This window comes from Ceratina calcarata, unplaced genomic scaffold (assembly GCF_001652005.2).
Source record: "Ceratina calcarata isolate Rehan_Ccalc_2016 unplaced genomic scaffold, ASM165200v1 scaffold35, whole genome shotgun sequence".
NCBI lineage: Eukaryota > Metazoa > Arthropoda > Insecta > Hymenoptera > Apidae > Ceratina > Ceratina calcarata.
In genome coordinates this window covers 662732-688105 of record NW_017157933.1, presented here as the reverse complement: position 1 = coordinate 688105, position 25374 = coordinate 662732, and the positions used below count along the sequence as shown (strand labels likewise).

Sequence of the window (25374 nt, the reverse complement as noted above, 5' to 3'; positions counted from 1 at the left end):
TTCGAACGAAACGTATAAAAACGATCAGTCGAAGTGGCAGTAGTACATACTTACATACTTGAAAACGAACCTGGCACCGTAGAAATTGTGTGTGACTTTAACCCAGCGGGCCGGCGATGTGAATGTTTTCTTTATGTTCCACGATCGTTATCGCGGACGATTTACATGTTTATGCACTCTGTCGATCGCGTGAGCCGGCGTAAACGAGACGGAGACGCGAAGGAAAGCCAAAGTTTCCAGAGCAGACTCTGCGTTTCACATCGTCGGCTAACAACAATCGCCGGTGTTTTCTTTGTTGTCACTGTTACACGCGTGATAATAAAGCATGCGTATTTACACGGAAGCATGAGAATTTTTACCAATCTCGTTGTACGTACTTACAATTAGATCTGTCTATTCGTCCTCGGGACTCGCCCGCGGTCCGCGCCGTGGCCAATTGTGATTCGGCAATTGAAAACGGTCTTTGTCAATAACAGAAATCACTTTGTTGCACGTTCCGTCGCGCACTGATCCCTCTAAAAGTTCACTCAACCCTAAATCTCCCATCTGATACCCCATCTGACACCGCGATAGACGACCGATTTCTCGCGACTTCGTCATTCACGAACAAGGAATAAAACGAGTTACTTTTTTAATTAGATTAACTCTATCTTATCGGATGACTCATCAAATGTCTCGATTTTACGTCAAAAGTATTTCTTGATTGATGCTCAGTAAACTTTGATAACAAAAAATTACAATAAAATGTCGGAATTAAAATCTTTTAAGCATTTTATTGAGCATCGAATATTACTCGTCAATTCTCTCTTATTCTAGCTGCGAATAGAGCGAAAGCTGTCGTGGTAACAAAACGTTTGCTCACGTGTCTCGCTAACTACAGTGGCTAATTTCGTTTAATACGTTCTTCCCAATAACTGTTCCTAACAATTAAACTCCTACGTTCCGGCGATCGCACGTTGCGACTTGAGCGAGACAGTTTCAAATGATTTTCTATTTTATTTCAGAAATAAAAGCAAGGAAAAAGCATGCAGGTAAGAAATAATCCGCATGGAACGATCATTAATTAAATGGAGCTAATACAATTGAAATAGTGCATGCGACGGGCAGTAGTAGTAGTAGTAGTAGTAGAAGTAATAGTAATAGTACTATAGAGAATGTTTAGAGTAGTTTTAGTTGTTTCTGCAGCGTATAAACTTTATTTCTATCCGCTATAGTTCTTCGAATGTGCGATAACGCGCAAAAAGAATAATTGGTGTATTACCGTAGTGTTCCCAATATCTATGGATTTTCTCAGGACTAACTCAGGAATTTCATAATGCAATTGAAAAAGTTGGCCTAGACTCCTGAGACTGAATAGGAATAATTTGTTGCCACAGTACGATTCATGATGTCCTCTATCAATTTTCTCATCAATTAGTCAAAACCCTTATCTTAGCTGCAACTCCTTAAAATCTAGAATATTAAAATTCCCGTACCTGAGATTATAAAATCTATAGCACCCTCTGTTTTTAACAAGTATCGCTGAAACTAAAACTTCCCTTACCCAAGCAACGGCAACTTTTCCCTCTAGAGATTCTAAACAGTCTAGACTGTTAGATGGTAGCCTCGATTCTCTAGTCGTTCCCAGCCTCGTCTCGTTATTAGATGCATGCGATACGAATCGGATCTAGTGGAGCAACGAATGCGAAAGAGCAACGGGGCTCGGTTGCTCCGTTAGCAGCGCCGGTAGCCCACGAACACTCGTCCGTGCACTCGATTTAAAAAAAGACTCACGACTAAGGCACGCACAGCAGAGAGGCTGCGTTGCTCGCGAGAAACAACGTTTAGCGTGATGGATTGCAATTGCAACACGGTAACACGATCATTGATTGAACTACGCAGAGAAAGATCTTGGTTTCCTGCGTATTGGCTCGCTGAACGTACGCGTGAAACGTACGACGGAAGCGTTCAGCCAGTTCCTGGGTGTGGCAACTAACAGCGGCAGCAGCAACCACGAGAAGATGCACAAGAGCTGGGGATCGGCGGATAATGTGCAGGTAAAGGAGAAAGAGACGGGAACGATCTATCCGCGTTCTCGAAAACTGGCCCCGTCGCCGGGCCTCTTCTCTCTGTTTAACCCTCTATAATTATTCAACCCCTGGACGAGTAATATCCTACCCGATGAATATTGTATGCGAGGAATCGCAAGCTCTTTTAATATTAACGCTCGCTACCCGCGGACAGAGTCGAAATTATAAAAACTAGCTGCTCGCGCTCTTCCGAACACCGATCCGAACCACAAGCATACTTTTTAATTCGAAAGAGTTACTCACTACTCATTTATCTTGTTTGACGAATAGTCATTTCCGTAATGTTTTCATTTGAGATTCTCATTAATAATAATTATATCAATAATTAATATAAAACTCGAAACCGCTATAATATTCGTCTGGAAGATACCTGACTTTTCTTCGAAACTAAACTTCCGATTTATGTTAAGTTGGACCAGAAGATGATGCCACCACCAAAATACGCGCCTATTAAGAAAATGAGGAGCCGACGAATGCAGGATTTTAGCTCGTCACGGGATCACGAAGCTGCTAGTCAGCCGAGTACTCCGCTGCTCCAGGGCAAGGTTTCCCGGACAAGTCAGTCGATACATCGTCGACCAACGTCCACGACGGCTGTCAGTTCCGCCGTGTCCAGGACCCAACAAAGCAACGACTCGGATTCGGATACGGCGTGCGGTTTCGATTCCGCATGGATAGGATCCGCGCAACTTTAAAACGTCCTTAAAAATAGGAACAAAAGCTCCGCTGTATAATTGTGTATTTTGTCTTTAGTCCTTTCCAAAATGAGAAAACAGAAATTGGAGGTATATCATTTGATGGGGAAAAATGATGTAATAGTACAGATTCGAATAGAGTTAATTTAAGAAATTGATGCGAATGGAAGGACTTAAGAAATATTCTAACAATGGGTGTACGAATGATGCTTGCCCTATTGCCAAATGTTGTGCTCTCTGTTATAATTATTACTGTCATTTCTATAAGTGCCTTATTTATGTAATGTCTGATAATGAGAGCTTTAGGTTTGACGATGCTGTTTATACTCAAATCTAGTATCTACATATTCTTTTCTAAACGTATACGATCTAAATTTTTCTATGCACACAGGGTACATCGCGGTTTCTATGCACACAGATTTTTGTATAATATAATTATTCCATTTAAGAATACGAATAAGTCGATGTAAATATTTATCTAATTCTAAATTAGGAGTAAAGTATTGTAATTTACATGCTATAAAGAAATACATTAATTATTGAACTATAAAATATCCCAAGCAAATTGTATAAATAATTATTTGAAGTAATAAATAATAAGCAATTAACCATATTCTATTAATATATCTACGAACTGTTGTATTTATTTCTTCAAGACAAATAAAGCGAAATTAAAATGCTTAAAGAGAATTTCTTGCACCATTCATTGTCCCAACGATTACGATTACGCGAGCACTGCCACTTTTTCATAATATCTCCCTCCTCGGTGACTCTAGAAACGTACACCATCTTCATGAAATCGAATTAACCCGCTCATGCTGCTCGACGCATGTCCGCTACTGTGCATGCGCTTATTGCGTAATGTCATATTCAAAATTAGAAGAACATATTCATTTTAACTAAAATTACCTAAAATGATTTATTTCCTTAGTAGATAAGAAATCAAGTTAAGCATATTGTAATTATACCTGCTAACATTGAAATGATGAAGTTCTCATGTCACTTTGAATTCTCGAAGTTCTTGATATTTTTTTAATTCTACTACTCCCTATTAATTTACCTACGCCAACATTTAGCTAGCATTTAGAACTAATATTCAAAATTAACTAAAAAATGTAAGTAGGATTCAACGATTGTTACACAATTTTTATGCAACGCCTGAGTGTTGTAAATATTCGCAAAATGATGACACGGCTTCTATCGATTAGTTATAACTACGAATTACAAATGAACGCAGTTTGTTACGTTAAATACTTGAAACATTGCCAATATGCGCAGTATTTAAGCATTTTAAGCCATTTACGACGAATTTCTACACGTGTATCTATAATCGTGCCTTAGTATACTGCTAGAGCGAAGTGAAGGAGTCTAACTTTACATATGTGATATCTCAAGTTGCATGATAGAATTATGCAAAGTTTTATATGCTCGAAACGACATTATGTCGTTTCGAAGAAACTTGTCGGGTCCTTATTTAAGTACAATTTAAAGAAATATGAGATATTTAATGCCATGTCCACGAACGTTAACTTTAATAATCAGATGAATAGGTTATGTTTACCATTATCACATCGGGTAATTATGTTACTGATTCAATTTTACATTGTCTATATAAAATGATTATAGTGAAATCTGTTTTAGTTGTATGAAAGAGGACACAAGGAATTAGCTGGAATACGATCGTTGCTTTTAAAAAATAGGTTACCTAGAGTTTATTATTTTCCAAATATGCATAGCACAAGAGGTCTTAGCACAACTTCTGCTAGCCATCAACAACAATCTTCCACTGAATCTAATAAAGATCCAAGCAAAGATCCCAAAAGACCCAATGAATATGACATAGCTGTCCTAAAAATACTTTTAGTTCTAATTTTCACAGGTTTCATCTATTATATGACATTGTCTTCAATCAATGGAGTAGTAGTAAGTCCATAGAAATATATCTACGAATTATGAATTTGGGGATTTTATATATAGAGTTTCCATTTATTCACATCAGGTTGATAAAATAAGTTGGAATGATTTTATAAATGAAGTACTTTTGAAAGGTCAAGTTCAAGAAATTAAGCTCTATCCAGGTCATGTACAAGTTGTTTTAAAACGTGGTGCTACTTACAAGGGAAAGATGCTAGTCAGTAAACTTGATCTTTATGATTTTCCCGAGACCAAAGATGTGGAAGAGAAAATTAGAGCAGTTGAAAGGCATATTGGGATCAAAATGGGTAAGTTAAACTATTTAAATGAAGATGTTACTTTGAATGAAAATTTGATAACTTTATCTCTGTATTTAAACTTGCTACAATAATTTTTAGAGGATGGAATTCCAATTAGGTATATCAATATGGACGATGAGATGGCTATATCAGAACTGATTTCGACAATAATAATACTCGGAGCGCTTTTTATGCTTTTCCGTCATCCAGTCGTAAAAAACAAATTTAACATTCTTACGGATTTGAGGAAAGCGAAATACACATTAATAGATCCCTTCGCTGGCAAAGGTGTCCGTTTTAAGGACGTGGCTGGATTGAAGGAAGCCAAAGTTGAAGTAATGGAATTCGTTGATTATCTTAAGAAACCCGAACGATATAAGAAACTCGGGGCTAAGGTACCAAAAGGTATTTATAATTTTTTTAATTTTGAGACTTGTAGCTTCTTTTGGAATGTTTTACAAAGGTTCAATAAATTTACTTTCAGGCGCTTTGCTTTTGGGACCACCAGGATGTGGTAAAACACTTTTAGCCAAAGCTGTTGCAACTGAGTCGAATGTTCCATTTTTATCAATGAATGGATCTGAATTCATTGAAATTGTAGGTGGTTTAGGCGCTGCGCGCGTAAGAAATTTATTTGCAGAAGCTAAAAAAAGGTTTTATTATTTTTATCTATTGTACATTTACATATCAATGCTAGTTTAAATACATATATACTTTACATTGTTCTTACAGAGCTCCTAGTATTATTTATATAGATGAAATTGATGCTATTGGTAAGAAACGATCTGAATCGTACGCTCAGTTCAGCACCAGCGAATCCGAACGAACGTTGAATCAACTTTTGGTAGAAATGGATGGCATGACGACAGCTGAGGATATTATTATTTTAGCCTCAACGAATAGAGCGGATGTTTTAGATAAAGCCCTATTGAGACGTGGTAGATTTGATAGGCATATTTTGATCGATCTTCCTACTTTAGAAGAAAGAATACAAATTTTTGAATATCACCTTCAGTCATTGTCGTTGGAAGGAAAACCATTACAATACGCTAAATATTTAGCACATCTTACTCCTGGCTTTAGTGGTGCGTATACAACGATTACGTACTAATTATTCAAATGTTCGTTTTCTTTACATTATCTATTTATTATATTTTCCAAGGAGCGGAAATAGCGAACGTCTGTAATGAAGCTGCGTTACATGCAGCCGGAGAGAAAAAGACGAAAGTTCACAATACCGATCTCATGTACGCGATCGATAAAGTATTAGGTGGTACGGTGAAGAAATCTAGTACATTGACACCTTCCGAAAAAAAAGTTGTCGTTTACCACGAGGCCGGCCACGCAATAGCTGCTTGGATGTTAGAGCACGTGAATCCCTTAATTAAAGTAACAGTAGTACCAAGAACAAATAAACGTTTAGGCTTTTCTCAATACTCCGACTCAAATTTGAAGCTTCAAAGCACGGAACACCTTTTTGAACGCATGTGCGTGCTATTAGGTGGCCGAGTCGCAGAAAGTATAATGTTTAACAAAATATCTACGAGAGCGCAGAGCGATTTAAAGAAGGTAACGGAGATAGCATATCATCAAGTACAACAATTTGGAATGAGCCCCTCTGTAGGCTTACTTTCTTTTAACAGGGAATTAACATCGACGGTGAGCTATAGATATTTATTTAAAATTTAGACATTTTTAGAATATATGAGTGACATTTAGATTTTGTATTATTAGAAAACCAAGAAACCGTATAGCAAAAAGTTGGGAAGTTTAATGGATGCAGAAGTACGAAAAATAATTACTCAAGCTTATAAAACGACAGATAAGTTACTAAATGACAACAAAGATAAATTAGTGACAGTATGTATAAAAGAATTATTTCCTTCATGTTTTTTTGAAATGTTATTTCAATAAATAATTTTCAACTCGTGTATAAGTAATGTATAATGTCTAAAAAATTGTCTACTATTTATAGTTGGCTGAAGCATTACTAACAAAAGAGACTTTGACGTATAAGGATATAGAAGCACTAATTGGACCACCACCGTTTGGAAAAAAGGACATTACGGACTTAGAAGATTATATTCCTGGAGTAGAATGAACAAAACCAAGGAAAAACTATACTTGGATAGATATGTACTATACTAATCAATAATACAAGAAATGATTTTAACACATACTTTATTATATCAATTTTTAATGATACATCCCTTTTGTTAATGGCATGTCATTTTTCCTTTTACAAAGAACAAAAAATAGAACTGTTTCATTTATACCATTTTCATATTATCAAAAACAAAAATATAGAATTATAAAATCAACTATTTTGGTATTCTGGTTGTATTTAAACCTACTTGTAGTACGAAAGAAAAAGAATATCTTACATATGCATAGTATCTATGCATACACATATATGTATACATATTTGTATACGTTGAAAAATTTACAAAAATAAAATTAGTACACTTAAAGATTTAACGCACTTAACATGACGGCTTCTATTTGTTATATTTTCACTGTTTCATAGTTACGGCATTTTTCATAAGTAACAAAATAGATGGTATCAGATTAAATAGTAAAGTGTATCCACATAGAAATAAACAATATATCACTTGAACTCGCCCCATATAATGTCCAGTTTAAAAACTGTTTAGACTAAAGATCATCAGAAAGTAACGTAAATAATACTTGACAGTAAAAGAAGATAACTTTGTATGATATACAATCTAAGTCCACGCAGGAACAATAAGATCTTTAATAACACCATTGAGCGTACGTTCCAAATGCGATCCGTTCCAATATATCTTCCCACATTGTTCACAGACATAAAAATTGTTTACATATTTTAATACGTTTCTGGGTATTTTGTCAACTTGTATCCTTGCATCATACTTAGTGGTACACGCATTAATATTTACAGAATTCCTGCTCAATGTCCACGTACGATCTTCACGTAGAGCATCGTTATTCATGTATTGTGAATTATCACTGCTCGAGTTTAATAACACTATATCCACCGAATCTGGTTGAACGCGATAGCCGTTTTCACGTATTACTTGAGCAAAACTGAAAAAGTGTTCCAAATGTTTAAGAAAGTTATATTTATATTTGACAGTCTAATAGCATTGAGGGTCTACCTCTTGAGAAGTTTGTCCATTATTGATTTTGGTACTTTCGCAAACTCGTCACTATTACAAATTTGGCAACGACTGAATATATGTTTTTGCCATACCGCTATTTTAAAAAGCTGTAATACTTCCCGTAGCTGTTCTTCAGGCGTATCATGAATAACGAAATAACAGTTTCCAGGTGGTAGATATTGTAAGAACTGAGGAATATAATTACAATTAATAATTAGTATTATTGAATCTATTCAAATTATGAATTTACCTTTAGATAACCTTTGTTACGTGTCAAGAATACTCTATTTTCGCGCATAGCAAGTTTAGCAGATAGTACTCCACCTTCATCATTTTGAATGTAAACACAATCGCAACCACACATTCGTAATTTGGTCATTAGTCCACCTAACATTGAATCGCAAATAACATGCCATTTGTGTGCTGGTGTGTATTCGTTTTTCATCATTGGTTGAGGTAATTCTTGCAATCTGCTTCCATAATTGGTTTGCCTTATTTGATGATCCATTGTATTTGTATGGTACTGTCTACTCAAAGGCATATGTCTTTTTGAAGAATGAGGTTGTGCTGTTTTGTATAAAGTATGTTGTAAACTATGTTCGTTTTGATTGAACGGTTTCCGGAAGTTGCTTGCGTTTCCTTGTTGTGTAAAATCTCTTTGGTAATTTAATTGTCTACCATAGTTTGGTGTCTCGTTTTTAATCACATTTGCCTACAATAAAATCTTTATAAAAAGATATGAATAATCAGGAATAGATTATTTACGAATAATAGAATTTTACTTTCTGTGGTTGCCACTTTATATTTTTCTTTGGCGATTGATGTGCGACATGTTGCAGTTCTAAGCAGATTTCGAAAAATGGTATATCAAATTTTTCACACTGTTTTTCCAAAGTTTCATAAATTTCCAATAAACAGTACGCGTCCAACGCTATAAATATAATTATACGTTCGTAAATGTTATGCACACACGCACATACATTCTTGAGTTACTAACCCGCATATATTATCTGACTTTCTCTAAGTGGTCGATGCTCCCAATTAGAAAATTGATCAGACTTATTTAATTTCTTTCCTAGACAAATTTCCGTGATATAACTTAAACTGTGTTTGCCAGTAGTTTCATCACAGTCACCTTGGGAAGATACAGATTTATATTTATAATCCTCCACTAACTTTTTCCACAAATTCACAATATCTAAGTATCCTTGTCCATGCATTTTTACTTTCGATAATGCAGGGAGAGTATTGCGTATGACCGTCATATCCTGGCTTATACCAAATCCTGTATAACGTATTTACGAATATATTTATATAGATAAGTTTTATAAAATTTTTGTTAGAATATTTTCGAAGCAAACCAAGTTACCAAGTTTTAATATATCTTTGTTTTCGAACAGCATCAAGGACAGTTCAGTCCATAATTCCTGCAATTGATTTCCTATAGAAAAGACGTCCAATATGTAGACATTCGTTTTCGTAGCTATTTGTATTAATGCCACTTCGGTTTGTTTCGTACCTAGTGATTAAAATGATGTTTACAATTATATTTTATTAAATCACGGAAGAATGAATTACATTATAAACGTTAAACATTACCGAAACAAGGCTTCCACTCTGAATCAATTCCAACAATGAAAACATCTTTCAATCCCGAATCAAGAAATTCCTCGAAACTCTTTGCATCATTAATGACTTTCACACAATTCCTTGATAATCTCAATTCATGATAATCTTCAGAGTTATTCTCATCCGTTTTACTCGTGGATGCCCCGTCATTCACAGCTACATAAATTTCATAAAACTTTACGCAGTGGTACACAGTTAAAACAGAGGAACATCAGAAAAACGATATTATTCATACGTTCAAGTAACGATTGTTCATATGAAATCGCCCATGGCCACTGTTCTTCTGGTATATTAAATCTTTTAGCCCAATACAGACCCTCAGCGGCATCCCTCACGTTAATAAGCATTCTTATCATGGCTAACTGTAACGTTCGATCATTTCCTACGTTCTCTTGGACCATCTCTCTCCAACTGTCGGTACCTTGATTTACAAATACAATCAAAATTTGATTCATACCGTTTTCTAACTAATAGTACCTAGAAAAGGAACATACTTATACTAGATTCCTCATAACGCTTATGTATGAAGAACTGCAAAGCACCTTCGCATCGTTTTTTATTTAAGTTAGGACAAGATTCTTGTGGAAGATTATATAATTTAACGAAACGTGCTATTACTTTAGACATTGATTTTGGTGTTACTGTGAGTTTTGTATCTGGTATATCGTTTCTTCTATAATATACGAAAGATATTATTATATTTAAGATATTATCATCATTAGTTTATTGAAACTTACGTGATTATATCATTTAGAGTTTGGCGCATGTTCTCATTCATTAAGTTATCCAAGTATAAGACTAAATCCCTTTGCAAATGAGGACAGTTATTTAGGAAGTCTTCTACAACTGTTAATTTATTTTGCAGAATGAGAGGTAATACTAGGCATTCTGGATCCGAAAAATGGTCTTGTAATTGCAATATACTTGCATACTGCGCTGCCTCTTTGTACTTCTTTTCTTGAATAATATCCTAGAATTTTGATGAAGTTTATGATAATTCAAGATTTCATTGCTAGTATGAATTTTTAAAGGTATACCTTAATTATATTAATAAACTCTTCTTTGTCTTCTGCCAACTCGTATGTAGCAGCAACCACTTTAATGAACTCTATGTTTCTTTGCTTAATAATTAAACGAAAGGTTGCTATCTTTAAATCGAGCACTAGGAACTCTTTGTACATCTCTTTATTCGGTTCTAACCATTTGTCGAATTCTGTCACAACTGTCATTTAAAAAATATATATACTTTTCATGTTTGTTTTACTTCTTAAGTCAAACATACCAATAATTATTATCGTAGAACAAACCTGTGAATCCTAACGATGAATTTGTTTTTATATATTTAAAATCCGAAGTATTAACAAGTACTTGTAATGTGCTTAAATATGGATTACATGCTCGTTCAAAAAAATCCGTCAACTTTTTAGTTATAAAATCACACTTCTTGTCTATGAAAATGCGTAACACGTGAATTAATAACAGGAACTATTGTTGTTGCAAAATAAGGAGAATTATACTTACATGATTGCCATGCATCTTCCAACCATTTGAGCCAGTTTTTCGTACTCTCGTCTATAGTTGTAAAAATCGTTAAACTGTCGTCATCGTTGGAACCCGAGTACGATAGTAAATCATTCTCATACAGTCTTCTTGACATGTTTGCCGTTGATATACTTATCTTACACAAGCTTAGAAATATACGTTGTAAAAATCAAGTATTAGACGTATTTTGGCAGACTATTTCTCTTGAAGAACAACTATGTTGTGACTGAGTCGGCTTCAGCAAAGAATTTCATTGTTTTCGATTATTTTATAATATCACCGTCTGTCTACGGGCGGAGCTCTTCCACAGTTTCCTCCCTCTCTATAGCTATGTAGAAAATTTGAAAAGATACAGAATGTAGTACATATGTGCATTTAAATAATTCGATATGTACTTATTTCCCTCTATCTCATTTAAAAAAGGAGAGAAGCCAAAAGTAAATCGCTCTGTTTAACAGTAATTAACGACAGTTTAAATTTGGAAATACGTACCTTTTCAATCTTCTTGTTATCAGAGAGCACAAATTTGTTATCAGTTATAAAGGGGAAAGAGAGAATAGAGAGATTTCTGTGAAATTCAGAGTTACGCACGCACGGCAAACGACAAAACTTTAATTCCCTATACAGCTGAATTTCTCTTGTAACCATACAATTCACTATCGCATGTCGTGTCGTGCATGGCAGTGCATGGTGTCGTGTAATGTAATTCGCCTTTCGCATACAGAAATCACAAAATACGATACAAATAATATTTTAATAAATTTAGGTAAATAGTGGACATGAACAGTTTGCTGAACAGTTAAATAGAAACGTTAAAATCGAACTTATACGATCGTTGTCCCACGATGTTTTAAAATCGTTTGTATTGTATGGTGACGCGTAATACACATGTAAATATTTATGTTCTAAAACCAATGTAATTCCTGGAACTATTAAAATTGACTTGTTCAATTCTGTTTCAAGCATGATAAGGAATAATTTGCCAAATGGTTGGATTGCGTTAAATTCGAAAAGACGTCCAGGTCAAGTGTATTATTATAATGCCAAAACGCATCAATCCTCTTGGGAAGTGCCTACAACAGACGAGGATTCAGCGGAACAAGTATTTTAATGTTTCTATTAATAAAGGACTAATAAAGTGTTTAGTCTAGCTCTAACCATATTTCATTTTTACACAGTTTTGAACCTTAACATTTTTTATATATAGTTTCAAATCTAATACATTGTACAATACATATTAAGAATTATACAAATAATTATATAAGACATTTATGCATTTAGATTACAAGAAAGAAGATTGATTCCAAGAAACGTAAAAATTTAACACAATCATCTGAAGATGAAATCCAGTCTATTATCTCTGAAAATGATATATCTCGAACTGAAATTTCTACAAGGAAGAAGCTCGTCGCTAGAAGGACTCTTAAGAAAATGGAAGAAAAAGTTACAGAGGAAAGAGAGACCCCACAGATGAAAGCCATCCGTGAAAAAATGTTAAAAAAGAAATCAAAAGCTGTTCAACAAATTCAAGCTGTATCACCTAAGGATGTTAAGAAAACATTGCCTCAAACACCTGAGAAAAGTAGTTCATCAGAACTCAATGTTGTAACCAATTCAAATTCAAAACTTGTTAATACACCACAAATGGAAGTGCTCTTAGAGAAAATAGCAGGCAGAAAAAATACCTCTAAAGCAATCAAGGTCAAACAAGAAAAAGATAGTACAATAGTATGTAAGGGGAAAGAACGTCGAACAAGATTAAGGAGACAAAGCATGCTTGACCAAACTGATGTACCCATTATTTCATCTTCTTCAGGAAACGATATTACGCGCGAAGTGAAAAGTCCAAAAGGTGGTTTATAAAGCATGTCATTTGGCCATACTATTTTTTTTTTTTATTTTATTATATTTTAAATTACTGTGTTACAGTGACACCAAAGAGGAGTTTATTACAGCATCGTGATTCTATTGAAATGAACGCTGCAACAGTTAAACAAAGTCGATTGTCTTGTAGAAAAAATTTAGGGAAGGAGCGTATGGAGAAATTAAGGGATAGCCTGGAGAAACAAAGCGATGATACCTCAATTCAGTCTTCATTGTCTGGTAAGTATTGTGTTTCATTTACTATTTAATACTAATATTTTGTTATTTCTTAAATAATAATTATAGGCAACAAATCATCAACCTTTTATAAACAGACTAGACTAGCAAAAGTTAGACTAACACGTTTAGAAGAAAAAGCCTTAAAAAATAAACTCTCTAGTAAGGGAAGGATGTGCGCTAATAAACAGGGTGAACGTGCAAATCCGTTTAAGGACACAGTAACTATAACTGATGACGAAGAACCAACAACCGCTAGAGATAATTCAATGAGACAGTCTCATAATGATTCGGCGTATGAAGAAATGGACTGGGAACCATTGGAAGTTGAAAAAATCACACACGAAGTAATATCCCAAACGTATTTATAGTTTTTATGAAACTATCCTAATAAGTAATGTATACTTCGCTGACACGTTAAGAAGTGATAGAAGTGCTAACAAGATGATATACATTTCGGTTTATGTTATTTAGGTCCAAGCAGTCAGAACGCAACTTTGTACAGAAAATAGTACTAAGACATTATGTAATATAGGTAGTAATACCTTAAAGTATCCTCTCTTGCCCGAGCAACACGCAAAGGAGCATTTATATATTGTTGTTGATACAAATGTATTTTTATCAAATATTGATGCTATTGAAATAGCAAAAGAAACTTCCTTTGTTACTTATGATAAGCCTATAATAGTAATACCGTGGACTGTTATACGTGTGAGTAATTTATTTCCTTTTTTATTCATAAGATTCATTAGAGTTACAGAAATAATGAAAGCATTTTATTGCAGGAATTGGATTATATTAAAGATGATAATAGCAAAACAAAACCAGCTACGTTATGTGCAAGCGCGAGAAAAGCAATTAAATATATTAATACATTATTCTCTTCTAACCAGTCACGCATAATGAGTCAAACACCGGAAGACGTTGCAAGGAATAAAAGAAAATTTTATACCAGTTGTCCAGATGACGAAATTCTACAAACTTGTTTACAACTTCGAGATTTAGGAAAGTTTGTGGTAAGTATTCTTTTATTGTATAAAATGCTTGGTCTCATAAATTCATGTTTGGTTTATGAATTTTACCGTTCTTTTAGGTTTTATTATCATATGATATAAATCTTTGTAATAAAGCAATGATTTATAATATTTCAACTCTTGGAAAGAACGACCAACTTGTAAAAATTGGCCGTATTGCTTCTACCTCTGGAAACGTACCTGCTTCGAATTCTAAAAGCGCAGACAAAAATCAATTTACCATAAATTCCAAATCGATTGTAGATTTCGAATTATCTTTAGCGGACGATATATACGAAGATATTAAAAGTATAATAAGAGATTTTCTAACAGTGGTAAGTATAACAAAAAATTTAAGAATAGAATAAAGCAATACAAAGGTACGTAAAAGTTTAATAAAATATTGAATTATAGATAGTTAGCAAAGAAATGCATTCTCTGTATGGAGAATGTTGGGAAAAATATGTTCTTATAAAACCACCTTGGACGACAATAACAGTTTTACAATGTGCTATAAAACATTGGATAGCTATTGTAAGTGAATCATTTACAAAGAAAGCAGATGTTGTCATGAAAGAATTATTGCAGATATTTAAAGATACATCTGGTAAATTTCGCAACATTATGTTTCAATGAAAACCTAATCATACGATTTAGCAATTTCTTATCAATTTCTAAGATTGTTTTTCTTGTTTTAGACGGAAAAAGATTGGAAGAACGTGGAAATATTTTGGATAAATGCAGCGCCCTGGTCCAGATGCTCGATGTGTCTAAACATTCAGATTTGATGTTAAGAGCGTCTAAAAAAATTGAAGTAATTGATCAGAAAATTGTTTATTTTATTAGTAATTTGTTAACATGTTGTATATTTAAAACAAATAATGCTTTTTCAAGGAAGTGAAACAAAAGCTCGATGATTATATGGGTCAAGTAAATGGAAAGAAGTTACACAGCATAATTGGAGTTGAAAATGATGTCGAAGAGCAAGAGCGCAGGGCACAGAAAGCTTTTCAGTTTTTCGAAGCAGCATATGTTTACGCTCGTGACATGTGGTAAGTTTTATAATTGTCATAACGTATAGTTACACATAAGTTTATCATGAATATATCTGCATGTCTATTATTTTACAGTGGTTTGGCCAGTAAGTCAATGGGAATAGTTTGGAATTTTCATCATAATATTCCAAATCCTGTTCCCCCTTTAAATTATTTGGAACAAATTCAATCACTTCTTACAATCAACGTAAATAAACTGGCGACTCATCTAATCGCGTAAGTGATAATTTATGAAATTATGAACTCATTACTACATTATTCTTCCCGAGATTTGGCCAGCAAAATTTGTGGGAATCAACTTTTCTTTCTTCACCTTTTCTATTTTCTTTTTTGTTTTGCCGAATTCAGTGGATAATTTTGACCTTATTGCGCTGTTATCGGAATCTAACTTCTTAATAATTGTTTTATTGTAGCATACTGGAGCAAGCCAAAAAATCTTATATCGACAAGGAAGCATTATTTAATTTACATGATACGTTGATAAATTTTCTTCCTGAAGAAGAGGCCATAAAATTTACCAATATAAATTTAACGCCCCTTGATGTATATTATTGCATAAAACGTAAGGAAGATGTTCTAATTCGAGGCTTGCATCAATTACAAGAGCTCGATAGTCAGTTCTCCAATTTGGCGAATTATAGATACGCGTAAACTTATGTACATGTAAGTTGTTTATCAATTCCTTTAAAATCATGCTTTGAGTTTTTTTTATAAACAATATATGTAAATTTGTGTTCGAAAATGATTCAGTTAGTATAGTAATGTAAATACAGTACAGCTAAAAGCGGGAACTGATCCGGAAGGTATGAGGAACATATAAACTCTAAACTTTTTTTTTTATTAACAGTTCTATATAATACAATTAACTTTTGTATAATGTGAAAAATAAAAATGCACAGCCAGAAGTGTATAGCGGTCTATATTAAATTATGTTCCCTGGCGATGATTAATAGAACAATTTAATAATGCCCCCGAGTTTGAACTTTCGATTTGTATTAATTTAATTTCTATACAATTTGGGAAATCCTCCTGCTGGTGGTTGTAGCCAGTTTTCCTTTGAGTAAGAAACATTCTGCGTATCGATCACATGAAATGTGTAAGCGTGCCTCGATTTGTCGCTCTTGTTCGGGTGCGAAAAGTGCACTACTTGTCCGTGAATAAGAATACAGGTCCCTTTGCTGACCGGAACAGGTCGAAAATTGCTAAGTTGATAACAAGGTGCGGCTTTGTCGTAGATCAACAATTCTTTGGAATCTAGATCTTTATTCCTTATGTAACGTCTATGCACACCGCTTTGATGAGAACCTGGCGCGATCCATAGACATCCATTTTCTAGCGTAGCATCCTCCAAGGCTATCCAGAATCCGACTACTTTCATTGGATCGGTGTACAAATACGTTGCATCTTGGTGCGTTTTCACTAAAGAAATTCACGCTCGGTTAATTACTATTTTATTTGAAATGTAACTGTGTACATTATTTTAGAATATAATAAACATTTGTATATATTTAATAAATGCAAATTCTTTCTTTACCTTCTGACCCTGTTCCTGGATTTTTGTAAATATACATCGACTGACAGATAGCCGGTTCCACGTAATCCAATTGGAAGGCTGTTTCCTTAACTCTCTCGTCGAATGTGTACTTTCTGAACGTAGGATGAAGCCAGTGGAGAGCATGTCCTACCTATAATTTAAAAAAAAAAAACGGACACTATTAATATTATCACAAGATTATTAAATAAGCTTCTATGGTTTACCTTGTTTAGAGACACTCGAGGATGAACTTTTAATTTTCCATCTTCCTCCAAAGCTTCGGATTCAAAGAAGACGCTGATCTTGTTGGCGCTGTCCAGAAAATATTTATCTTTGTTCTTATGTAACAAGTAATGTACAAATGTAAATTATGTCGAATAAATAATGTATTACTTAATTTACTTAAAGTATGCACCTGTTGCAATTCTATCGTGCTGAAGACTTTTCTCTCGCTTTCCGGAGGCAAATTTTTCGTGAAATCTTCACCAGCACATTTCATTTCGTCGATCTCTTCTGGTTGAAAGAAATCTTCCAGGACGACGAACCCATTTTTCTCAAACTTAAAAAGAAATAAAAGTTATTTTTAATTTTATTAATAAACTAATGGACAATTTTCTACGATAAATATTTTGATTAATGTCTATAATCTATAAAACAGAACAGTTTGGCAGTTGAATGCTGTTTATGCAGTTTATGCGTACATAAACGAGGGAGTATATTACATTTCTGTATATCAAACTGCACACTCATCTCTTGGCTCGGCAATTACAGAACAAACTTACAGTTACTAATCCCATTATTCATGAGCGATATTGTTTCATTCTAATTTTGTATTTGGCATGTTTACTTTGTACTTTTTAAATAACTTGTACGTGTACAGTTTACAAATGAAGATATATAATTATTTAAAACTGCGTTGATGACCGCAGTTGCTAATCCGACTTAAAAGAAAATTAGGTCCCTGACAGTTCTTTCTCAGAGCTCTTCAATTATTCTGGCAGACGTGTTTCGAAAAATTCTTCCAATATCGTGGATGAATCAGGTGAATGAGCGTGAATCGTCGGGCCGAGAATAGAAAGGCGCGCCGGGCAGCGTGGTCGTTCATTCTTCTTCGTGAATGGACATGGACACGGGGTGTAGTGCAGCCTCTCCCGTTTCACGGGTCCGCGAATCCGGATTTTCGCGTGATCGTTAGACCAATGTAACGACTACTATAAGGTGCTCGGGAACCCCGATTGTTTTTTCGCGAGAGACCGTGATTCTGAACTTTCCCTCTGCCAATCCGGCTTAATAATGAAACCTTTAATTGACTCGGAAAACTTCCACCTATTAGACTTATTGCCAGAGACACGACGCGCACAAAAATGTATTGCCAAAAAGAATATACTGTCCAGATATAGAGTCCAGAATATGAGAAACTTCGAGGGAAGTGAAAGCACCCACACATTATTTGATACGTAACTAATAATAAAGACGCAATGGTGAACATTTACGGATCACGTAAATTAGTTTACCGAAGAGGGTAGTAATCAACGTCTTTCATGTGATAGCATGATATTGAAAAAGGTTTTTCAAACGATTTTACTTTCTGATGTATTTTCATGGAAAATTAATTTTTAATCAAAAATCGTATGTAGAGCAGAAGATACGCTTACTCATCTTTCACTTTGTAGAAAGTGTATAGTCTTAATTGCCTTTCGATTTCGTACTGCGATTAAAAATGTGGAACGTATATGATTATTAATATCGTACCTTCATTCCTTAGGCAAAGTAATGAGCATAAATTTTTTACTTTAGCTTGAGAATCATTGAGGAATAGAAATATATTTACGTCATTTATTTGAGTGAAATGTAGTATTCTGTGGTCAAGATTAATTTCGTGAATAATAATTATGCTCACAAATTGTCTTCAAACGTTTCAATTAAATTCTTTTTAATGTGGCAGAAAAAAAGTAGGCATTATGTTTCACTGTTTTTTGGTATCACTTTCTTACTATTATTTCAGTATTGGACAACGAACATATATTTTCTTTTGCCGTTAAAAAGACTAATTGTGACGTGTTTCCCTCGTCCAAGAGCACGTGGGTGGGTCGAGAACGTCGCAATGTGCGTTGGTCTCCCCTGGCCATCTAATCGTCACTTTACTCAGAATCTAAAAATGGACCTCCGGGTGGCAGGGTCGAAAGATGCCCGTGAAAAGACCATTCGAAATCGAATACAAATTTTAGAAAGAACAGTTACGATGATAATTTTAAGATTGTATCACCGAAATAAAATATTGATATATAATTATTAACAATTAATAATTACCTACGATGTTAATCACACGAATAATTACTGATCATATCATTTATAAAGCGATATATAAATTGACAGTATGATTGATTGATTGATTTAAAAACATCAAATATTAACATAATATTATTGAGGTAAACAGGTAGTTAATTAGTAATATTTTGTTTGACGTACGGCTAAGTAAAATTCTGATCAAATTATACGTTTATGCGTCAAAACGTGTATTAAATATACGATAAGGTCGCTGGTCCATTAATTAATACAATACCAACAAGCAAATAAATCAGAGGTAAAGGAAGAATACGAATGTTTACTGAAAATTACATTCTATTTATAACATCAATTCATTTAATTATTTGTGCTAACTTCAGTGTTCTCAGTGATAAATACATTGTTTTAATGAAATATCGGACGAGTTTTTTCGAAAAAATTAAAAACCAGTATAGCAACTTACTATTTATATACATGTATACCATATACGTAAGATATGTAAGTACATACTAGTTGCCATCTATTTCTGTTTCGTACATATGTATGAACATGCTATTTGCGTATTTAGCTTCATTATCTTAATAGATGCATGTACAGTATGCAACTTGTGTTTTCTATTTATATTTAAAGTAAACTATTCTGTACATGTTAAACCATACGAAGACGTATTGTACTTTAATGACGGAAACAAATAATCTATCATACGAAGTCACATAATTAAATCATAAAAAATGCACAAACGAAATTGTTACATCTGTGAAATAAATGAAACTCGAAAAGGTAAAAGAAATCATGAGGTAATTAATGGTATGTCAATTATATTAGTACACGGATATTAATTCGGGACATGGACCACAGCGTGGTAGGAGGATGCTGACCCCTTGGCTCGGGAGTGATAGGTCTGTTTCGATTATGTCAGCCTCCTATGACGACACCGGGCATTGGTCTCTTTGAAGTGACAGAGACACCATGTCGTACATCGAGATTCGCTTTTAGCGAGTCCGTATATAGAGCCGGGATCGGTCATCAGAACATCTAATCGGTAAACCCGACCTTTGCTGGTGTCATTAAAAATGTGGTATGACAAAGAATGCAATGCTTTGAGTAATCAATCGCCTTCTGTAATTATTTAACATACGTGTTGCGTGTGACAGCCAAAATATTTTTCCTACGATCGATTCAATTTATGCATAAAATCTGAGTAGAATTTCGTACGATTGTCTATTATTTATGTTTAATGTTTATATGTATGTAGAACTAGAGAGGAACATTTTTGATCAATATAGTCTTTAATGCAAAAGATATGAAGATTTTTTAAGCTTCGTTAAAAGCAGCTGATTTTGTTAGGAGTTAAGAGTAGCTCGTCTTTTTTGTTTAAATAGTGCAATTGTCGATGTGGAAAATTGTTTGGAACATGAATTGAATTTATGAAGCGTACGGAACAGGAAATGAGCTAATTATAAATCTTGAGAGCAAGAATAAAATATTAAAGAGTTGGTACCATACGAGAACGTGGACTGAATTTCAATGAATAACTCCGGCGCAAATAAAGATATCTAGAAAACAAGCTAACATATTCTCAGACGTCACGAAGCGAGTTCAAACAATCCTATTCCGTGCTATATTTTACAATATAATCGACGAAATTCGTAAGGTAAACCATAAAAACAGCCAACAAAAATATTAGCCAACTGCACGAACAGCGGCTTGCCTTGCGAACAAGAAAGTCTCAAAGAATTATTCATCTATTTCAAACCTACCGAAGATATATCAAAGTAAAATAGACAAACCACGTTTTTCATTTAAGACATGTTTATGTCCGACATAAAGAAGGAAACAAGCCTAGTAAAAAAATAGAAAGAATTTAGATACTACGTTCCATTTATCACAGTGAAAATAAGTCACACTTTAACAATGCTAATCTCGCATGTAATTCATTTTTTATGACCTTCAGTTATTTTCTACAAATGTGAATAAATACCTACTTAATTTGCATCATGAATTTTGTATACGTTTCATACTTTGCATTCTCTTCAAAAACAAATATTCTATTGAGTCGTAGCATTGACGGTACTAAAGTGAAATGCAACGGAATCCCACGTGGTCGTTGCATCGCGGGTGCGAGACTGGACCTTGACTTCCAGCCGAGATAAGGTAACAAGGTCGTGCTAGCATTTGACTCACCTGCGACCGGATGTCCCTCATCCTATTACGTCCGTCGCAGCCAGTCGGTCTTGGATTGTTTGATCGGATCTGCTGCACAAGGCCGGGCAAGCTCGTACGTATTACGTTCACGAACGTGCGACTGCTGCTACGAAACTGATGAAACTGACTTACTGACGGACTAAATACGTAGGTGAGCCCGAGCTCTGAAAGCTGATGTAGCGACCGTCGGACTCGGATCGAGTCGTGCGGAATCGAGTTGACTCGCGTTGGGTCAGATTTAAACTCGTTCGCGCCGTTACCACGCTTTGTAAATACGCGTGCGTGCGCGCTACACGAATTACGAATTTCTGGCGCCGTGAAGTCTCCTAAGTCCAAGAAAATACAGTCAATATTTTTAAACATGAGATTAATCGTGTATTTAATTTTCTATCAAACTCATTTATATTCATCATCTTCTGTAATTGCATGACTATTTTTCGTTAAGAAGCTTTAAGTGTTTATTGAACTTATGCTGGCAATTATTTTTAAACGCTCAAGCATTCACTCGCACGTTTCAATCGATGATACATCATCCCTTTCTAATAGTCGAAAAACTCGAGAAACACGAAAGCTTCGGTGGAAACTCCTACGCTACAATTTTATTTCCGTCGCGTTACTCAGGGAAAACAACTCTGCCACATATGCAGCACATAGTTCTCTGGTAGAAACCAATTTCGATAACCGGAAACAAATGAATGAGAACGCGTGTCTAACTGGTTACCAATACGATGATTCACGATGGCAAATTAATTGCAGACGACGTTATCCACGTGCACGGTAGAAAGAAACGGTGGAAGCGATACACTGGGCACGGGGTGTCGCGTCACCTGAACTGATATACTACACGCTGGAAATACAGTCGGGCTACGATAAGCGACGTAATATATTTTTCCAGCGTAGCGCGGAGAGTCCGCGTCGCGGAATGGATAAATCGTTCTTCTGCGCGATTTCATTCGGATAAATTATTTCTTTCGGGGAAATCGTCGCCGCTGGGACCATTCCCGTGATACACAGCGCGACAGGATCGAGGAATTCGTGTGTGCGCGCGCGATCAATCTTATAAAATTAATCAACCGTCCAAAATGATTCATGCTCGGTTAGAAGAAACGTGCAAATTTATAAATATCTTTTATGAAATGTTCATCAATTTTCATCTTAATTGATTTTACATTTTCCTGTAAACACATTACACCTATATAATATTTCATTTTTAATATTGTTCAAATTTTTGGCTCATCGTGTTATTAAATCTTTTATTATTGCATTACGAAATGTTATACATATGCATATTAACCGATTTATACGAAAACCTATTGAAGTGATTTATATTACTTTTTAACACAACAAACGTTTCTTTTTTTTTGTTGCTTTCAGGTGAATGAAAAGATTGTAACGGATGTCCCTCGAGTTCGAGATGGGTAACGCAAGCTGGAAAGTTCACTCCGTCCGACTCGTTAATATGCTAATCTTACGAGCAAAAATCTTATTTTATTGTCGGCACTGAGCGCGGATGGTTTTGTCGCCCAAGAGAAAGGAAACGTAAACGATTATTGCGAGCTGGTTAAAAACACAGGATGAATAGGATGTCGGTCGTATCGTCGACACTTGCGTCGAAACAGCTTTTTCTGCTCATTCTGGAACGACAATTGTCAAGAACAATACCTTTCGGAATTGATATTTTCAAACTGATAACATTTTATTCACCTCATCAGACGAGATATATGCTGTTTGCATTTCAAATTAAAGTTTTTGTATTTCAGAAGTAATAAACTGGAGTTCAAGGAAGAATATAATATTTCACCTTTCCAATTTTTACTTGTTGGATTATTTCATAAATAATGCACGTGCTTTTCAGTACAATAATTCAAACAAATCTATTTCAAATGATTTTTTATTTGATCGTTCATAGCTTGTTTAAAAGAAACCTTATCCTTGAAATCCAGCTATATTACCAGTATTGGGGACACAAATATAGGCTCATTAGTTTTTAGACAAGTATTGTCCATCGTCCATTGTATGTATTTACTATACGGCGCATTTTTAGCCGTGGCCCTCAATGGCGAGGCGAACTAGCCCCTAGTTGCGACATGACTACCTCGAGCACACAGATTTAACCGGAATAAAGTCCGAAATCGTGGCGCGGGTGCCATTTGACTGTTGGCCAAGCCCAGGCGTTGACTTAGTTTCTTTTTAGACCGTAAGGCTTAGCTGCTGCGGCATTATTGCGCTATTAATGCCGAGTGTTGTTACTCGTGCTGGTAGTGGCGTGAAACTAGACCCAACCGACCACCCTCGATAGTACAACTCCTGCTCCTACCACCGACGCTCAGGAAGGCCGTCGCGACCATTTTCTGATAATCTGGATAAGCTGGGCCATACGCGAACGTTGCGGCAGAACTTCTTGGTATGATGCCAATCGAGCAGTGATGTTCGAAATTCAAGGGCTATACTGCACATCCTTAACTTAATTATCTAAACATTTTTTTAATATCTGAATAAAACGAGTAAAATAAGTAAAAGAGGCGACGTAAGTAATTATAGCGTATTTATAGCGTCATTAAAGACATGTGATATTAAAAATAGAAAAGCGAAGAGGGCTAAATAAAAAATAATATAGTAGCATCATTTCGACTCGATAGTACTTCAAAATAGAATCAGCTCTTCTCACGAATTTAAGCTGTCCTATCTACAAGGTAATATAAACAACGTATAAATATCTGGAGAAGTAGAGCTCTGCGAGAATGGAAACCAGGAAAGATGGAATACCCCGGATTTTGTTCCATGTCAATTCTGTAAAAGCTACCACCAATAACGAACATCTCATCAAACTAATAATATAAATTTTGCATGATGAGGGAAAACGAGAAAGAACGAAAGCGTAATAAGAGATAAGTTCAGCCAATGGAGAGATGGCCGTATACTAATTATCCGTGCATGCTAGAAACGTTATTTCTGAATTATATTTATTGATCGGCAACTATAGTAACACAGAGATATCTATATTGCACAATGGTCCTTATCATCGAGTGCTCGTCATGCTGGAAAACTTTGCAATCTAACTAGACTGAAAAACGTTCTATAAAAATTTAATTGTGCAAGATATAGAATGCTAATCCATCGATTTTTTACAGTATTTTAGATTATATAAAGCAAATATTCATTTGTTGTATGTCTATTCAGCAAATAAAATAAAATAAATTAAAAGTAGCATGAATCAATACTATGTTTTTTCGTTATTAGTATTTTCTTAAAGCATATTGCAGGAAAATAAATCGAGTAAAAATTGTTTATGTACATTTCTTTACTCATTGTTTTGCAGCTTTTAAGAAAGCAATTGAGAAACTCTTTAACCCTCCAGCGGAGTAATTTAAGAACACAATTATGATTGAAGAGTCAATACTCAAAGCTGAAAGGAACGAGAAAGGGAGAATAACGCCGCGCGAGCGTAGTCGTTCGCGAACATTTCCCTTGGAAAGTTTCCAATTTTGAGATGAATAAAATAATCGGATAAGCGCGACGAAATAGAGGATGATTAATCAACGACTGTTTCCATGAATAATTTGCTAGATATAAACGAGGAAATGATTAAGACCGACAGGCTTAAATGCGATGGGAGGAGCAAGGGTTAGAAGCAACTTATGCTACGTATGCTAACGTATTCGGGTAGATGATCTCGATACACTCGAGCGATCGATGCACGCGTTTGAAGAGTGATCATAAATTATTTTAACAAGCAGCTGACTGAGGAGTTGGGTATATAGGTTAATCAATTTATTAGTCCCTAGTGCTTAATTCGCCATCTCACTCAGTCTTCATTTATACGTTCGTTCCCCTTTCCTTAAACGAATCCGAACTTTTGTCTCTTATTATACTATTATCGGAAACTCTATAAA

General features: G+C 34.9%; 6 protein-coding genes across 12 annotated transcripts in view; 4 read left to right on the top strand and 2 right to left on the bottom strand.

The window, feature by feature from the left end:
* Positions 1 to 3354, top strand: part of sowah (ankyrin repeat domain family member sosondowah) — a 107428-nt gene extending 104074 nt beyond the window's left edge. For 5 of the 6 annotated variants that reach the window (XM_018024970.2, XM_026813658.1, XM_026813657.1 and 2 more), the window contains 3 exons: positions 1005 to 1031; positions 1882 to 2036; positions 2480 to 3354. In XM_018024970.2, the coding sequence (XP_017880459.2) occupies positions 1005 to 1031; positions 1882 to 2036; positions 2480 to 2764 (467 nt within the window). In that variant the 3' untranslated portion in view covers positions 2765 to 3354. The remainder of the gene's footprint in view (positions 1 to 1004; positions 1032 to 1881; positions 2037 to 2479) is intronic. The other variant, XR_003389208.1, reaches the window with a different exon arrangement.
* Positions 3355 to 3935: 581 nt separating this feature from the next.
* Positions 3936 to 7154, top strand: Spg7 (SPG7 matrix AAA peptidase subunit, paraplegin). The gene is made up of 9 exons (XM_026813692.1): positions 3936 to 4339; positions 4406 to 4687; positions 4764 to 4986; positions 5077 to 5382; positions 5462 to 5630; positions 5710 to 6062; positions 6140 to 6636; positions 6712 to 6837; positions 6953 to 7154. Exons 1-9 carry the CDS (start codon positions 4175 to 4177, stop codon positions 7076 to 7078), a joined length of 2247 nt encoding a protein of 748 aa, XP_026669493.1. The 5' UTR covers positions 3936 to 4174; the 3' UTR covers positions 7079 to 7154.
* Nbr (exonuclease mut-7 homolog) lies at positions 7142 to 11870 on the bottom strand. The gene is made up of 14 exons (XM_018024945.2): positions 11781 to 11870; positions 11268 to 11616; positions 11054 to 11194; positions 10784 to 10968; positions 10484 to 10716; positions 10241 to 10419; positions 9982 to 10167; positions 9717 to 9902; positions 9487 to 9636; positions 9115 to 9402; positions 8900 to 9048; positions 8368 to 8829; positions 8115 to 8305; positions 7142 to 8043 (listed from the first exon to the last, which is right to left on the bottom strand). Exons 2-14 carry the CDS (start codon positions 11401 to 11403, stop codon positions 7704 to 7706), a joined length of 2826 nt encoding a protein of 941 aa, XP_017880434.1. The 5' UTR covers positions 11404 to 11616; positions 11781 to 11870; the 3' UTR covers positions 7142 to 7703.
* Positions 11871 to 11965: 95 nt separating this feature from the next.
* Swt1 (Swt1 RNA endoribonuclease) lies at positions 11966 to 16299 on the top strand. 2 transcript variants are annotated; one of them, XM_026813691.1, is made up of 13 exons: positions 11966 to 12054; positions 12252 to 12390; positions 12570 to 13140; positions 13218 to 13391; positions 13458 to 13735; positions 13863 to 14099; positions 14174 to 14404; positions 14482 to 14736; positions 14816 to 15008; positions 15100 to 15215; positions 15296 to 15453; positions 15532 to 15672; positions 15870 to 16299. In XM_026813691.1, exons 2-13 carry the CDS (start codon positions 12253 to 12255, stop codon positions 16105 to 16107), a joined length of 2730 nt encoding a protein of 909 aa, XP_026669492.1. In that variant the 5' UTR covers positions 11966 to 12054; position 12252; the 3' UTR covers positions 16108 to 16299. The 2 variants fall into 2 exon arrangements, with proteins under 2 accessions (XP_026669492.1, XP_026669491.1); XM_026813690.1 differs by having other exon boundaries at positions 11966 to 12178.
* Positions 16300 to 16357: 58 nt separating this feature from the next.
* Positions 16358 to 21666, bottom strand: Phyhd1 (Phytanoyl-CoA dioxygenase domain containing 1). Its single transcript, XM_018024946.2, has 5 exons — positions 21461 to 21666; positions 17406 to 17549; positions 17215 to 17328; positions 16991 to 17141; positions 16358 to 16875 (listed from the first exon to the last, which is right to left on the bottom strand). The coding sequence occupies exons 1-5, from the start codon at positions 21479 to 21481 to the stop codon at positions 16457 to 16459; spliced, it is 849 nt and encodes a 282-aa protein (XP_017880435.1). The 5' UTR covers positions 21482 to 21666; the 3' UTR covers positions 16358 to 16456.
* Positions 19408 to 25374, top strand: part of LOC113464374 (uncharacterized) — an 18611-nt gene continuing 12644 nt past the window's right edge. The window contains exons 1-2 of the mRNA XM_026813695.1: positions 19408 to 21430; positions 22856 to 23885. The gene's annotated coding sequence lies outside the window, so the exon portion shown is untranslated. The remainder of the gene's footprint in view (positions 21431 to 22855; positions 23886 to 25374) is intronic.

Coding starts and splice junctions, on each gene's coding strand:
- Spg7 (XM_026813692.1), top strand. CDS start 4,175: ATGCAAAGTTTTATATGCTCGAAACGACATTATGTCGTTTCGAAGAAA. Junction 5,631..5,709: donor TTTGCAGAAGCTAAAAAAAG/GTTTTATTATTT, acceptor TTGTTCTTACAG/AGCTCCTAGTATTATTTATA. Junction 6,637..6,711: donor ACAGGGAATTAACATCGACG/GTGAGCTATAGA, acceptor TTGTATTATTAG/AAAACCAAGAAACCGTATAG.
- Nbr (XM_018024945.2), bottom strand. CDS start 11,403: ATGTCAAGAAGACTGTATGAGAATGATTTACTATCGTACTCGGGTTCC. Junction 9,637..9,716: donor AGAGTGGAAGCCTTGTTTCG/GTAATGTTTAAC, acceptor TTTAATCACTAG/GTACGAAACAAACCGAAGTG. Junction 8,044..8,114: donor ATGGACAAACTTCTCAAGAG/GTAGACCCTCAA, acceptor ACACTTTTTCAG/TTTTGCTCAAGTAATACGTG.
- Swt1 (XM_026813691.1), top strand. CDS start 12,253: ATGATAAGGAATAATTTGCCAAATGGTTGGATTGCGTTAAATTCGAAA. Junction 15,009..15,099: donor GATATTTAAAGATACATCTG/GTAAATTTCGCA, acceptor TTCTTGTTTTAG/ACGGAAAAAGATTGGAAGAA. Junction 15,673..15,869: donor CTGGCGACTCATCTAATCGC/GTAAGTGATAAT, acceptor GTTTTATTGTAG/CATACTGGAGCAAGCCAAAA.
- Phyhd1 (XM_018024946.2), bottom strand. CDS start 21,481: ATGAGGGACATCCGGTCGCAG. Junction 17,550..21,460: donor TGAGGGACATCCGGTCGCAG/GTGAGTCAAATG, acceptor TTTCTTTTTAAG/TTTGAGAAAAATGGGTTCGT. Junction 17,329..17,405: donor GCACGATAGAATTGCAACAG/GTGCATACTTTA, acceptor TTGTTACATAAG/AACAAAGATAAATATTTTCT.